The sequence below is a fragment of the Embiotoca jacksoni genome, unplaced genomic scaffold (assembly GCF_022577435.1).
Source record: "Embiotoca jacksoni isolate LCO1_2020_lvr unplaced genomic scaffold, fEmbJac1.0.p SCAF_17, whole genome shotgun sequence".
Lineage (NCBI taxonomy): Eukaryota > Metazoa > Chordata > Actinopteri > Embiotocidae > Embiotoca > Embiotoca jacksoni.
Window position 1 is genome coordinate 8,100,426 of NW_027185307.1, and position 15,421 is coordinate 8,115,846.

The following is a 15,421-nucleotide window of genomic DNA, read 5'->3' on the forward strand; positions in this document are numbered from 1 at the left end:
ATGATTACAAGGATGACAGATTATAAATGATTGAACTATGAACATTTCAATGTCTCCTGGTGACACAAACTGATGACTTTAGTTTAAATGGCATCAAATCAAAGAAAACAAAACTCTCGTTGATGCTACGTTTCTTATATTTAAATGAAGTGTGTTTTGCTTTCAGAGCACCTGACGAGCTTGAAGGAAAAATGACTGACTGCAGATCAGATGAGGAATTTGTTGAAGTTTTCTCAGATGTTAATGAGAAATATTATTAGAAAAAGTTGAGAGCTGTGAACTTCACGCAGTGCAGAGTTAATGTGTTTGATTATTTTTCACTTGTCAATGAATTTCAGCCAAAAAACAGAAGCAAAGTCTTTCATATAAATGAATAAAAACCAAATGTGATCAATAGAAATAATTCTTGTGTCGACATGATGAAGAAACTTATGAAACAACGTGGCTGCAGTCACAGTGAGAATCCTGCAGAACACAAAGAACCAACTTCCTGTTTACTTGAAGGACTCAACTTGTTCTCATGAAGTCATCATCATTCATCCAACCACTTCTCTATGACACCTACACACACACACACACACACACACACACACACACACACACACACACTTTATATTTGATAACATTTTTAGTATCAAAACTACATTAAACTTGCACCACACCGACTCACTGAACACCTGAGCACCGAGGATTCATGTCTATCAGCAGATCAGTCAGTAAATGTACACTTCTTCTTCTTCTTCATGCTCTTCATCACCAATATCTACTTTTAACTGTCCTGTTGTCAATTATTGTAAACAAAGAAACACAAAGTGAGGAAATTGCTTTTACCTTAAATGTATTGAAAGAAACGTGAATAGAAGACAAAACACGCCAAATTTACAGATTATTGATGAAGTTGTGTTTAATTTTGAGTTTCCTACATAAAAGGAAGAAAACATGAACTTTGTTTGAGCTCCACAGAGAAACAAGAACTTTATATTACAAAGATTTTATCTTAAAATGTTCCTCTTTAGTTCACCTTCTACAAAGCAGTATTATGTCATATGTACAGGCCTGGATGATGCTGCGATCCACTAAAATATCATAAATAACATGTGCAGACAGAAATAAGAGATAAAGATAATAAATCAGTCTGTTGACGAAGAGCTCGACATCTTCCTCCTCTCCTTGTAGCTTCATGATGCCTGAACCTCGACCATGTTGACAGAGTCTGCTTCTTTTGTGTCCTGTTGAAACCAAACACACACACACGCACACACACACACACACACACACACACACACACACACACATACACCATCGGTCACTAATTACCAGTCGGTCACAACAACGAAGAAAACTGAAGCTGTGAGTCACAGTTGGTTCATCCAGACTACTATAAATCATGTAAAAGCCTAAAATAATAAATGTGTCTGATGTGCATGAGGACTAGTTGCTACTGTTCTTAAACCAGCTTCCTGATGGCATCCAGAAACGGACAGAAACAGTCGACTGATGTTTGGCTTGTTCAGTCTTTTGTGGGTTGTTGCTCAACGTTTCCAACCACAGTGTTGCTAACAGGCTGTTTTGTCACATTTTCTATGTCTCTGCTCAGTAACCTCAATAATGTTCTGCTTACTATTCACGTCATTTACATTCGTAGAGTGCAATTAAAACAGTGCAGCACTGTACACCAAAAAGTTTTGCATTTTCTCACCTGAGTCTGTTGACGAGTTGAATATTTGGACTTGAACCAGCTGGAAAACATGAGAGAGCTGTCATAGTAATTATATATAGAGTGAGAGAGTAAAGGTTGGTATAAAACATACATTATTCAATGTGCATCAGTGACAAACATCTTATTGAAATCAACTGGTGGAGGTTGTGGGGGAAACTAAAGGAGAACTGACGTTTATAAATCAAACAGCAAGTCGCCTACAAAAAACAACTTGCATGACATGTTTGTTTGATGGTAAACAAATTTAATGTGAGGAACCAAATTTCCATATGACCTATTTATGATGCTCTCACCTTAAACACCTTCAACATTCAGATGCTTTAATTTATGATACTTACCAAATACAGACAACCAGAGGGATGAGAGTAATGAAAGTACTCTTCACAATAAGTAGAAGCCATAGTGGAAAGCTCCCTGTTCCTGGAAAAATGAGACTAAGTGACTAAAAGAATACAGACAAAATACTTGGGAAAGTTAATAGATTTAAGTAAATAAATTGGGTTTTCACTGATTTTATATTAATATAGTAAAATGCTCTATAATGGATTAAAACAAAACATAATTGAACTCTACAGCAGCAGAAGAGAAGAGAACAGATTCAGTTCTGCATTTACCTGCATTATTCACTTGAATCCACGATGACGTCTGATTACCAAAAATATTTGCGGCCACACAGTAATAACTTTCTGTATCTGTCTCATTGGTCATCTTGAAGCTGTAAATCTCTCCTTCAGCTACTTTCATGGGTCCATCTGTGCTGTTCTTGAACCAGGTGAAGCTGCTGACGGGAGGCTTGGCTCTGCTGGAGCAGGTGAGATTCACCGAGCTGCCTGCTGACACCAAACCTGATGGACTGATGGATGCTGAGGTGTCTTTAGGAGTATCTGAGGAGAAAGTGACAGATTTTATTCATTAGAAACAGCTGACATGAATCATGACGTGCTGACAGGATCCAGTAACAAACTCTGGTCGTCTCACATGAAACATTGAGAGTCACTTCTGTCTCTGCTGTCTTGAAATCTCCTTCATTCACAGGATATCTGGCAGAGCAGCTGATGTTGTTTCCATCATGTGAGTCTGACAGAGTGACGGTCTCCTGGATTTTAGTTGTAAAGGTTCCATCTGTGTTTTCCTCCATGTTGTTGTGAGAGTCTTGTTGGAGAGTCCAGGTGAGTTGAGGAGGGGAGTGTGGACAGGGAGTGAAAGCTGAGCAGGTGATAGTGACAGACTTCTTCTCCTTCAGACCACCTGAGATTTCAATTCTGGGTTTCCAAGGAGAATCTGTGGTTTCAGATGAAACAGATTTTACACAGTAATATAAAGCACATTTACTAGACACTAGACAAATAACAAAGACTTGGCCAAACACTGTAAATTATTTGAACCTACACATAAAAAAGTGATGATAAATGTGAAGGATTGAAGATATTAAAATCAAAGATTGTTTAATGTATACTGTGTCCCAGCAGGATCTTCACTGATACTGCTGATAATCCTACAGTTCATGTTTAATTTCACAGTGAAGATTATATTCATGGTGTTTGCTCTTTTAAATTAAAACTTCTCCTTATTTCACATTTTATTCTGAACAATAATATAATAGATTAATAAAAACAAAGCTTTGTTACCTTTAACTGTTATTTGAAGAGGATCACAAAACGCTGTTGACCTGAACGGCCAGTTCATAATTCTGAAGAAGTATTTGTCTGAATGATTTGTACTTAAATTAGAGAACAGAGTGGTGCAGTTTGTTTCATTCAAGTTTCCAGTAATTTTCATTGGATATTTGGAAACTTTCACACTACTGTTGAAAACTATGTTATGTTTACTGGTCCAGAAATTTGTATGATTTTTAATCCACACTCCAAAGGTTTCTCTTGTCCTGTTAAATGATGATGTCGATGTTGTCGATGGTTTTGGTGTAAAAGAACAAGGGATTTGCAAACAGGATCCACTCAGTGCTTCCATCTGCTTTGGTGCAGTGATGGTGAGGTTTGCACGACAAGCAGCCAAAACACCTGTAAAATCAGAAGGATGATTAACACAAGTTCTTTATATATAAACTACAATCCTGCAACATGTATGAGTCCTTTAAAAAATGTCCTTTCAAATATTAGAAAGTTTGAATGATGCGAGTCTGTAAATAAAAGTGAGTGAACAAACAGCTCACATGGAAGAAAGAAGACACTCAGTAACATGTTGACTGTCACCACGTTCACAGACAGAGCTGCCAGGAAGTTCATCTCCAGACTGGAAAAAGAAGAAAACCATGTTGTATTTTAGTGTCCTAATCAAAGAACAATTTTAACAAAGTATTGACATTTTTAAAGCAACATCAAATTCAGACATTCAAACCAGAAAATTTCCCCAAACAACCAGATGTTTGTGTTAGAAATGACGATTACTAACATCTGTTGAAAGTTTTCAAAATTTCAGATTCTAAATAACCCAAATTGACTTCTTGATGTTACAGTTTAAATTTTACAAAAGCAGCCGGAAATTGATTTGTGATTTATTTCAGTAAAACTAATTCATAAAATTTAAAATGAGTTTTCACTCAGGTGAAAAAATAAAAAAATGTAGTTTTCTTACCGAATGAATCTGCAGCTCAAACGGAGAAAGAAGTTGAGTTGATCAGCCGCCGATCAAATAACCAACTTCACTGTTTGTTTGCTGTCATGTAAAAGCAAAGAGACTTGTTGTTCCACGAAGTCTTCATCCTTCCTGCTCCGACTCTGTCAAAGAGGAAGTCACCTTTTTGGGGCATCTTGAGCTCAGCAGGGTGTGAATGACGTATTCATTCTCAAACATGGTTTTAATCACATGTCTGACCTTCATCTGTCTGCTGAACAGTAGATTTAACAGTCAGATGTGTAATATGTTGAACATGTTTAGTTTAGTTTGAACGAACTGCTGTTTCTTCTGCAGGAAATCTGTTTTAACATGAATGTAACTTGTGTTGCTTTTTAAACTCTGCCAACTAAAGAAGATTTATATTTGTAGTTCCCTGTTAACTATTGATGATTACAAGGATGACAGATTATAAATGATTGAACTATGAACATTTCAATGTCTCCTGGTGACACAAACTGCTGACTTTAGTTTAAATGGCATCAAATCAAAGAAAACAAAACTCTCGTTGATGCTAAGTCATCATCATTCATCCAACCACTTCTCTATGACACCTACACACACACACACACACGCACACACACACACAATTTATACTTGACAACATTTTAGTATCAAAACTACATTAAACTTACACCACACCGACTCACTGAACACCTGAGCACCGAGGATTCATGTCTGTCAGCAGATCAGTCAGTAAATGTACACTTCTTCTTCTTCTTCATGCTCTTCATCACCAACATGTACTTTTAACTGTCCTGTTGTCAATTATTGTAAACAAAGAAACACAAAGTGAGGAAATTGTTTTAACCTTAAATTTATTGAAAAAAAAACGTGAATAGAAGACAAAACATGCAAAATTTACACATTATTGATGAAGGTAGGTAGGTAGGTAGGTATGGTAGGTATTTACTTTATTAATCCCTGAGGGGAAATTTTTTTGCTACAGCAGCATACAGAAGCAATAAAATAATAATAGAAATAATAGAATAAAATAATAGAACAGAATATAATAATAGAAAAGCAATAAAATAGCAGTAAATAGCAGTAAAAAAATATAAATATAAAATGCACAGTATATACAGTACAGTATATATCTATATATATTATATACAAACAAACCAAGAAACACAGTCAACAGTGTTTTTGTAGTGTGATGGATTTTGCCAGAGGTGAGTTATTGTACAGTCTTATTGTGGTCGGCAGGAATGATCTCCTGTATCTGTCCTTGAGACAGCGGAGCTGGAGGAGTCTTTTGGAGAAAGTGCTCCGCTGTCCCTGCAGCAGGTGGTGGAGAGGGTGGTCAGGATGATCCAATATGGATAATAGTTTGTTCAGCGTCCTCCTCTCCACCACCTTTTCCAGGCTGTCCAGTTTGTAGCCGATGATGGAGCCGGCCTTCTTAACCAGTTTATTTAAGTCTGTTGGTGTCTCCGGCTCCAACGCTGCTCCCCCAGCAGACCACAGTGAAGTACAATGCACTGGCCACAACAGACTGGTAAAACATCTCCAACATCTTGCTGCACACATTGAAGGATCGAAGTTTCCTCAAGAAAAAGAGTCGACTCATCACCTTCTTGTAGACAGCGTTGATGTTGGTCTTCCAGTTCAGTCTGTTGTCATGGAGACACCCAGGTACTTGTACTCTTCAACCATGTCCACCTCCTCTCCCAGAACTCTCAGCGGTTGTGGAGCCGTCGTCTTCCTCCTGAAGTCGACCACCATCTCTCTGGTCTTGGCCAAGTTCAGGAGCAGGTGATTTCTTCCCACCAACACCACAAAGTCCTCCACTACTGCCCTGTACTCGTCCTCCCGTCCATCCCTTATACATCCTACCACTGCAGAGTCATCGGAGAACTTCTGCAGATGGCAGGACTCTGAGTTGTACTGGAAGTCAGTGGTGTATAAGGTGAACAGAAAGGGAGACAGAACAGTTCCCTGAGGAGCTCCAATACCACTGACCACCGTATCAGACAGCACACTGCCCAGACGGACAAACTGTGGTCTGCCTGTCAGGTAGTCAGTGATCCAGGAGACGGTGGACGCGTCCACCCCCACCACCCGCAGCTTCTCACTCAGCAGCAGTGGTTGGATGGTGTTGAATGCACTGGAGAAATCAAAGAAAGTGATTCTCACAGATTCACCGGTTCCATCCAGGTGAGACTGAGCTCGTTGCAGCAGGTAGATGATGGCGTCGTCCACTCCCACACGAGGCTGGTACGCAAATTGCAGAGGGTCCAGAGAAGATTTCACCAGCGGCCTGAGGTGGGCCAAGACCAGCGTCTCCAGCACCTTCATCACATGAGATGTGAGGGCAACCGGTCGGTAGTCGTTGAGGCCAGATGGAGTCGTCTTCTTCAGTACAGGAACCAGGCAGGACGTCTTCCACAGCACCGGGACCTCCTCCTGCTTCAGGCTCAGGTTGAAGAGGTGTTGTAGGACCTCAGCCAGCTGGACGGCGCAGGTCTTCAGGACCACGGGGCTGACGCCATCAGGTCCTGCAGCCTTGCGCTGGTGGATTCTCTCCAGCTGTCTCCTAACCTGGCCAGTCGTCACAGAGAGGGGGGGGGGGGGGTGTGTCGATGGAGGAAGAGCCCTTTGAGATTGAGGGCTCTATGCAGTTCACCAGGGGGCGCAGAGGGGGGAGGGAGGGAGGCAGCAGAGGTGTTTGGGAGGTGTGAGGTGTGGAGGAGACAGATGAGAGTGGTGAACTGAACCTGTTGAAGAAACAGTTTAGCTCATTGGACCTCTCCAGGTTCCCCCTGGTTGTTCCTCTCCAGGGAGCCCCCTGGTTGTTCCTCTCCAGGGAGCCCCCTGGTTGTTCCTCTCCAGGTTCCCCCTGGTTGTTCCTCTCCAGGTTCCCCCTGGTTGTTCCTCTCCAGGTTCCCCCTGGTTGTCTCTCTCTCCCCTTGAAGCCAGTAATCCCCTTCATACCGGTCCACACCTCCCTCACGTTGTTCTGCTGGACTTTGGCCTCCAGCTTCCTCCTGTAGGAGTCCTTGCACTCCTTGAGCTTCTCCTTCAGGTGGCGCTGCACTCTCCTGAGCTCCTCCCTGTCCCCAGACCTGAAGGCTGCTTTCTTCTTATTAAGAAGCACCTTCAGGTCACTGGTGATCCACGGTTTATTGTTGGGGAAGCAGTGTACAGTCCGGGATGGTACGGTGGTGTGTTCACAGAATTTGATGTATTCTGTGATACAGTCCGTCATGCTGTTGATGTCCTCCCCATGTGGTCCACACAGCACATCCCAACCCGTGGACTCAAAGCAGTCCTGCAGGGCTTCTTTAGCCTCCTGTGTCCACCTCCTCACAGTCCTGGTGGTCACAGGCTGCCTCTGCACCAGAGGAACATACTTGGGAGTCAGCAGGACCAGGTTGTGATCTGATCTACCAAGGGGGGGAAGGGCAGTAGTACTGTATGCACCATCGCATTAGCATACAGTAGGTCCAGAGTTTCATTGTCCCGGGTGGGGCAGTTCACATACTGGTGCAAAGTTGGCAGTACTTTATCCAGACTGGTTAAAGTCTCCAGTAACTGCCAAAAATGCACCGGGATGCTTAGTCTGCAGTTTGGACACGGTGGAGTAGATGGTGTCCACTGCTGCCTCTACGTCAGCTGATGGAGGAACATACACAGCGTTAACAATGGTGGACGTGAACTCCCTCAGTAAATAATAAGGACGCATCCCCACGACTAGAAGTTCAATGTCCGGGATACAGAAACGTTCCTTCACACACACACGTGGTCGGGATTACACCACCTCTCGTTCACATAGACTGCAATCCCTCCACCTTTCTTCTTGCCGCTCCGAACAACGTCTCCGTCCGCCCGAACAGTCCTGAAGCCGGGTACGGCCGCGCTGTGGTCCGGGAGATGTGAGTGCAGCCACGTCTCGGTGAAACACATGATGCTGCCCTCCCGGTACTCTCTCTGGGTCTTTACCAGCGCCGAGCTCGTCCGTCTTGTTAACCAACGACCTCACGTTCCCCATTAAGATCTCCGGTACCGATGGTTTATATTTCCTCCTTTCCGCCTTCAGCTGAGCTCCAGCTCTGCAACCCCGACGTCTTCTCCGAAGTTCATCGGGGATCTCAGGCCTCTCTCCGGGCAGCAGCAGTAGAGGTCTACTCAGCGATCAGCTGATCACGAGAGTAAACAATAACAGAGCCCCCAGCCAGAAACGTGGAAAAATTACGGTCCATTGTCTGACCGTTAACTTAACACACGAGAGAAAGAAAAAACAACAACTCCGACGAGAGAAGAAAGGCTTAAAAAATACTAATAAACAACACACTCGGGGAGGAGCTGCTGCAACAGGCTGCTGCTCGCGCTATGCCATCTACAACAACGCCCCGCTTCATGGACCCATATTTAACATGCCCTCACACATCCCACCTGTAAGTACCTCCTGTTATTTCAAGCACTGGTCTACATATGCACTCAGGATGTTTGAGGCTAAAGTTTGTCCGGCCCGGGTTTCTTGTTAACTGATAACAGAGAAACGGCGGTTTGGACATAGAGCAAGACATCCAAAATGGAGGCCTAACCATAGTCTGGTTACGGCCTTAAAGGCGAGATGAAACAGTCAAATTAGATAAGCTTTGTAAATGGGATATGGTTGACCATAATATTATATAATTCTTAATGTGATAATGGTAATACTCCAACTAATTACATATGGTGCACATTACATGCACGACTAAAAGCGGCTGCATTTTATACAGAATTTGAATCTCACTGAAGTGAGAGATGATTTTTTTTTTTTTGACTGAATATTTGAAGGTTAACTAACAATATTGCTTATTTTTTAATGTTCTTAAGTTAATGGGAAAAAAAATTCCAGTATTTTTGTCATATTGTCAAGAATGTAAATAGTATTATTAATTTTGAAATGCCACTTGTTTGTTTTCCAGTATCAGGGAGGGATGCTGCCACCGTTGCAGGTGTGTTATAACCAGCACATGATGACGGCGCCTCCACAGAACCCGGCTCTCTATATGGGCGCCATGAATGGTCCAGCCGGTTCTGCAGGTTGCTCTTCCTGGCCCACCGGCTCAGTACAGTCTGCTGTGCCCAACACACCCCAGGTGACCAGCTGGCCTATGCCACCTGAGGTCGACCCATGTAATCGCCTCGGTGCCCTTAATCCGCCAACTGTTCCCCCGTCAACAATGTTGGCAACAATATTGGCTTCGAGAGCAGAGATGTGAGCAACCATAACTCCTTCAATCCTGCCATGATGTACAACCCCAGCCTGTAGTGAATTTTTGAGCTCACCAGTGTACACGCTTTTCTGTAAATATCATCTGACTTGTATACAAGAATCTCCTCCAGAAGTTTCCTGACTTGTAATTGAGAGGTAATTTTTATCCTGCCACATAGGCCTTGTTCTAACTTGTGTTTTACTGAATTTTATTGTGAACTTTTTTTTTTGAACTTTGAACTTTTTTTTAAACTTTTGTGTTTCCTTAACGTAGGTCACTGTGTTTTTTTGCCCTTAAGGTCAATAGACGTGTCCAAGTTAGATGGATCTTTTTTTTTTTTTTTTTTAACGTGTCAAGTAGTTGCAGTTGCTGACTATGTAATGCTCATTAATTTGTAATCACTGAATTGGAATGACAAACAAATACATTTGCCAAAAAAAATAAAAAATATATATTTGCCAAAAAAATACATACTACACAATAAGTGTGAGACTTGTCTTTTTTGTTGTTGAAATGTGATTCATGTTGGCAGGGTATAAATACATTTCCAGAAGATAGGAGACAAAAAAGATGTTTGCTGACAAATGTATTGAAAAGCATTTTATTGAAAAGACTATATTTACATCAGAACCAAATTCACAGTCAGTGGTGACCTTAGAATACAATTACAATATTGCTCCCATCACCAACAGCTCTTCAACCTACCAGGCATTGTTCCTCTTATCTACTGCAGGGCTGGTGCAAAACAAGGTTATATTGGAACAGGCTGCTATGGTCAAGTGTGTGTGAAGGAAGAGGGTGGGGGTGGGGAGGGGGGAGTATAGGAGCAAGTAACAACACTTGCTGCATAATTGATCAAAACTACAGTGAGTCATCTGTCTCAATAGTTGGTTAATATGGGGACTATAGAACATTTAGCTCCTGTCCTGCTTATATAGATACTGAAGTAGCAACCAGAGCAGGTGATGTCACACTGCATCGTACAATGTATTCAATGCATTCACTTGTATATCATACATTTCACCCATTCACTCCTGATGAGATAAAATCATCCCTTTGTCATAAAATATTCCATTTTATCCTTAAAATCCATGATGATCTCACCACCCCAATTGTCCTTCATTTGTCCGTCCACCCAGCTATCCCTTATTCAAAAATGACGGTAGTTCAACTCCCTTCAAATCAAGGTAAAGGCCCCTGTGTCTCCTCCCATTAACACAATAGGAGGTGTTTGTTGTGTGTGAGTGAAAGAGCAAAAGAAAACAATGAAGATTGTCCATGTGTGCGATGAGGAAATATGTTTACAGCTGCGTGTGTGTGTGTGTGTGCGTGTGTGTGTGTGTGTGTGTGTGTGTGTACATATGTCTAGTCCATCTTGAGACTCCGGTAGATGTAACAGATAAATGCCAGTGAGGCCCAGAAGGACACGCTGCCCAGCATTAGTGAGAAGACGAGCGCTGTGAGCAGAGAGTAGCCGAAGAACTCTGTGCTCTGCACCAGGCCGCTCATAGACGACCGATTCCTATAGTAGAAAACCGAGTAGACGAAGATGAAGAGGCCGGTTGAGCCGGTGCTCAGCACGCTCCGCCACCACCACCGGTAGTCCTCGCCTGACAGCAGGAAGTAGGTCAGCGCCATCGAGATGCAGGCACCCACTGAGACGAGGATGGCGAAGACGCACAGCAGGATGCCATAGAGGGTGTAGTGCTCTCTGCCCCAAACGGTGGTGAAGATGTAGTACAGCTCCACAGAGATGGCACTGTGGGCAAGAATTCATGCAAAGTAGGCTTTAGTGTGAGAATCTGGAAATTAACAGGCAATATTTTCGTTTTTATTTGTGTGGTTCAATAGTATGAATAATAATCTAAAATGATCAGCCATGACGACACAAACCTATCACTTTGAAGTTTTACTCTCTTAAGCATCTTTCTGAAGCACTACCAACAACAGGCTGCTTTTTGTCTTTGCTTTTAAGATGCAAAGATATGAACGACCCTCTCTCCTGATTGGCTGACTTTTGAGTGGCACACGTCCCGGCCAATCACAGATTTTCTTCAATCTTGTTGCTTGCCAAGAACTCCACAGAATGACCGCCTTGTTTTCTTCCACATTAAATTTGGAAAGTGGGCCACACTGAGGATTGACAAGTGACATGATCACAAACTTGTGAAAAAGTTTCTGGATACGAGCGGTGTGTATTTCTCAGTGGACTGACAGTTTTGATGTTTTCACTCTATTTGTAGATGTAGCTTTTTAATATAAAAAAAAGAAAAAAGCATCGGAAATCTAAATTTATACAAATATATATGATACAAAACGGGTCCTTTAAATATGAATAAAGAGTATAAGTTATGAATGAACTTTAAATAGTTCATAAATAATTTGAAGCCCTAAACATGTTGTCTTTTAATCAAATTTGTTAACTTTGCTCTTCATCTTTTTATTTCCTTGCCCTTCAACTGTGCACTCTTGAGAGGAAATACTAAATGCTATTCAATTTTCTGGGCTCACCTGAAGGGTAGGAAGCCGCCGATGGCCATGTGTACGACCGGGTGTTTGTACCAGGGCTGTGTGGGAATCTGCCGGGGGATGTTACGCGTGCGGCACGGCGCCTGGAAGCTGCCAGCTCGGTTCTTTCCCACAATGCCGCCGGTGACGGTGAGGGGGAAGCCCACCAGCACCCAGGCGCCCAGCAGGAGGAGCACGGTGGTGGCCGGCAGAGCCTGCGTGGAGCCGCTCCACCAGTGGATCGAGTTCACTACACTCCAGGTGAGGAACAGAGGAGCAGCAGGAACAAATGACCGAGTGAAAACAAGACCAGCATTGATTTTAATCAGTCCACGTACCGCTGCCTCAAAGTGTTGCAGAGCTGTCTAAAATGTAATGACAAAAAATGGATCCATTACTTGGTAAAGCAGAAGTTGAACTGGCCTGAAGGAATTTGTTTTCAAATAACTTTCTGTTCCTAAAGTACTAGAAAAGAAAGTGCGAATGCTGTTAAAACATTATTAGATAAATAAATAATGAACTGAGCAGGCTTGTCATATTGCACAGTTAATTATTATATACCGCAATAACAAACAAGAGGTGCTCTACCTAGCCAGCCAAAAACTCCAACTGAAAATATGAGAAGAAGTAATCCTTTACGTCTGGTAAAGTCAGTTTATCGCCGATACTTTAAAGTAAAAGGAAAAGCCTTTGAGACAGGCCTTGTGATATTGGGCTATAATAAACTCTAACATTCATCACACTTGTTAATCCTCAATGATACGTACAATGCCTGTGGTGAGTCAATGAATAACCTGTGAAAACATTGATAAGTAAAAGAACATTTAGAGCTACAACTGCACTACTGAAGTTTTAGAAACATATTTATGAAGTAACAGATTCAGAACATCCCACTTCTTGCTTGTAGACAATCTAGCAAGGTGCATCCATGTCTTTTATTTCCTCTTCTAAAACAAGGCGTGACACACACACACACACACACACACACACACACTGCAAACAAACACTTGCAGCACTTTCACAGCCTCTTAATAGGATGCAGTTCATTTTATTTCCACTGGAGGTCACTGTCCGTTCTGTGCCCGATAACACAGAGCTTTTTATTTTATTAGCCAATCACATCTTTTAGAAGGACGTATCCTACCTAGCAACGGTGTCAGCTACATCTCACTAAGATAAGGGTTTCAGAGTTGCTCTAAGAAGTTTACTAACTCACTCTTAAGACCACTTTGCTCAACATTTTTTTGAAGTTTGGAGCTCGCTGAGAGGAACTGTTTGTGAAGATCAGACACAGTATGAACTGAGATAAACAGCAGACAGCAGATAAGTTCTGGATCCAATCTCTCACATTAAATAACACTATGAACGCTGAAGGTAGAACAAACTGTCCTCTTTCTGCACAGGAAGCTCGACACCCTGCGCTCACCCCAACTCCCGCTTCTGCGCCCCGGCGGCTCAGTGTCCCATCATCGACCCCCAGTGGGAGAGCGAGGAGGGCGTTCCCATTGACGCCATCATCTTCGGTGGCAGGAGGCCTGAAGGTTGGTGTCGACGACACAGATGAAGAGGTTTTTTTACTTTGACCTCGTATTAGAATTAGAGGGAAAAAGAAGCCGTAAAAATGTGGAGAATCCTTCTTTTCTTTCTTTGTTTCTACAGGTAGATTATTTCTAATTAGACAGTTTTTATATCCTGGAAAAGCTTTTGAAGTGACTTCAAGTATTTAAGTACACTGTGCACGGTCTGCCTGATGCAACACGATGTTTCTGTCTTCTTCTTTAACGTAATATAAGTTTGAGTCATTACAGCATAAACACCAGTTTCATATCAGCACAAGAACATTTATAACGGACAGAAGCTGTGCAGTAAACATGATGAAATGCTGATGTTGTCAGGAGTCCCTCTGGTCTACGAGTCTTTCAACTGGCAGCACGGTGTGTTCGTCGGAGCCTCGATGAGGTCAGAGGTCACAGCAGCTGCTGAGCATAAAGGTACGAAAATCCACATGATGCTCTGTTGAGCTTCAGGTTGATCCAGAATCCTTCTGTTGATGATGTATTTTAAGACAATGGTCAGACACGGACTTTAAATGAACTTTTCATGAATCAAACGAGCTCGACGTCAATCTAAAAACCTGCAGAGGTTTCTTCACCCGTGAAGCTAAAAAGTTCATTTTAAATAATCATTTCACATTTGACAACCTGTTTTTATACATTTTGGATACATGCATGATTGTATCTCGCTCTGAGTTGTATTGTTTCCTTTCACCTCTCCAGGGACTGCAGATAGAAATGAGCTCGTAGCTAGATGTGGTACAAAGCATCTTTTTGAGATGAATGTATTTTGTACATGCTCCCTCTTATAAATAAACTCAATAAACTAAACTGAAGCTTCATCACATTTACAAAGTATTCAACTGTTTTTCCTTCAGGCAAGATGATCACGCACGACCCCTTCGCCATGCGTCCGTTCTTCGGCTACAACTTTGGCGACTACCTCGCTCACCGGCTGAGCATGCAGAGCCGAAAGGCGCCGACTCACCTGCCCAAGATCTTCCACGTCAACTGGTTCAGGAAAGACCCGGCGAGCGGCGCCTTCCTCTGGCCCGGCTTCGGCGAAAACGCCCGCGTGCTGGAGTGGATCTTCAAGCGCTGCGGCAGGGAGAGGGAGGACGAGGCGGCCAAGAAGAGCATCATCGGCTGGCTGCCGGTCGACGGCGCCATCGAAACCAAAGGCCTCGGCGGCAAGGTGGATATGGGCGCCCTGTTCGACGTGCCCGAGCCTTTCTGGCAGAAGGAGACCAAGGAGCTGAGAGCCTACTTCACCCAGCAGGTCGGAGCCGACCTGCCGGCTCAGGTGGAGGCCGAGCTGAAGGCGCTGGAGGACAGAGTGCACAGTTAAAACCCTGCTGACAGGAAGTACAGCAGAAGAAGGGAGGGAGACACAGGAGTCGGATCAGAACCAGAGCCACTGACCGGGTTTACATACAGAGAGAAATGTGGCGCTTAGAAAGGCTTTTTACAGGTGAGCATCAAAACTGATGACCAGGTGGAGATACAAGCCACAAACATGGCAGCAGCTCCTATAAGAGCCTCGCTGCTCAGTCAGAATAATACAGAACTTATTCAATCATTAGTTAACCTTCTCTGTGCATGAAAACTCAGTCCGTGACCGCTGCCCTTCTCTGCATGAAGAGAAATCTGTTAGGAAAACCAAATGTACACTGCAACACCAACCTTACTTCACACTAATGCTGCAACACTTTGAGGGACCGGTGGCTGCGAGGGACGTGAATGTTCGGGTTTCCCAGAGAGAGAAGCTCATGTCACTACCTCCATTCACTCACAACTCCCGGCGT

General features: G+C 43.0%; 2 protein-coding genes across 2 annotated transcripts; one reads left to right on the forward strand and one right to left on the reverse strand.

The window, feature by feature from the left end:
• Positions 1-908: 908 nt before the first annotated feature.
• LOC138199393 (cell adhesion molecule 3-like) lies at positions 909-3,963 on the reverse strand. Its single transcript, XM_069151449.1, has 7 exons — positions 3,891-3,963; positions 3,349-3,738; positions 2,699-3,001; positions 2,335-2,604; positions 2,059-2,140; positions 1,700-1,739; positions 909-1,229 (listed from the first exon to the last, which is right to left on the reverse strand). Exons 1-7 carry the CDS (start codon positions 3,961-3,963, stop codon positions 1,179-1,181), a joined length of 1,209 nt encoding a protein of 402 aa, XP_069007550.1. The 3' UTR covers positions 909-1,178.
• A 7,345-nt stretch (positions 3,964-11,308) lies between these two features.
• On the forward strand, positions 11,309-15,172 carry LOC138199172 (phosphoenolpyruvate carboxykinase [GTP], mitochondrial-like). Its single transcript, XM_069151112.1, has 5 exons — positions 11,309-11,320; positions 12,078-12,324; positions 13,467-13,604; positions 13,959-14,054; positions 14,495-15,172. The coding sequence occupies exons 1-5, from the start codon at positions 11,309-11,311 to the stop codon at positions 14,962-14,964; spliced, it is 963 nt and encodes a 320-aa protein (XP_069007213.1). The 3' UTR covers positions 14,965-15,172.
• Positions 15,173-15,421: the final 249 nt, after the last annotated feature.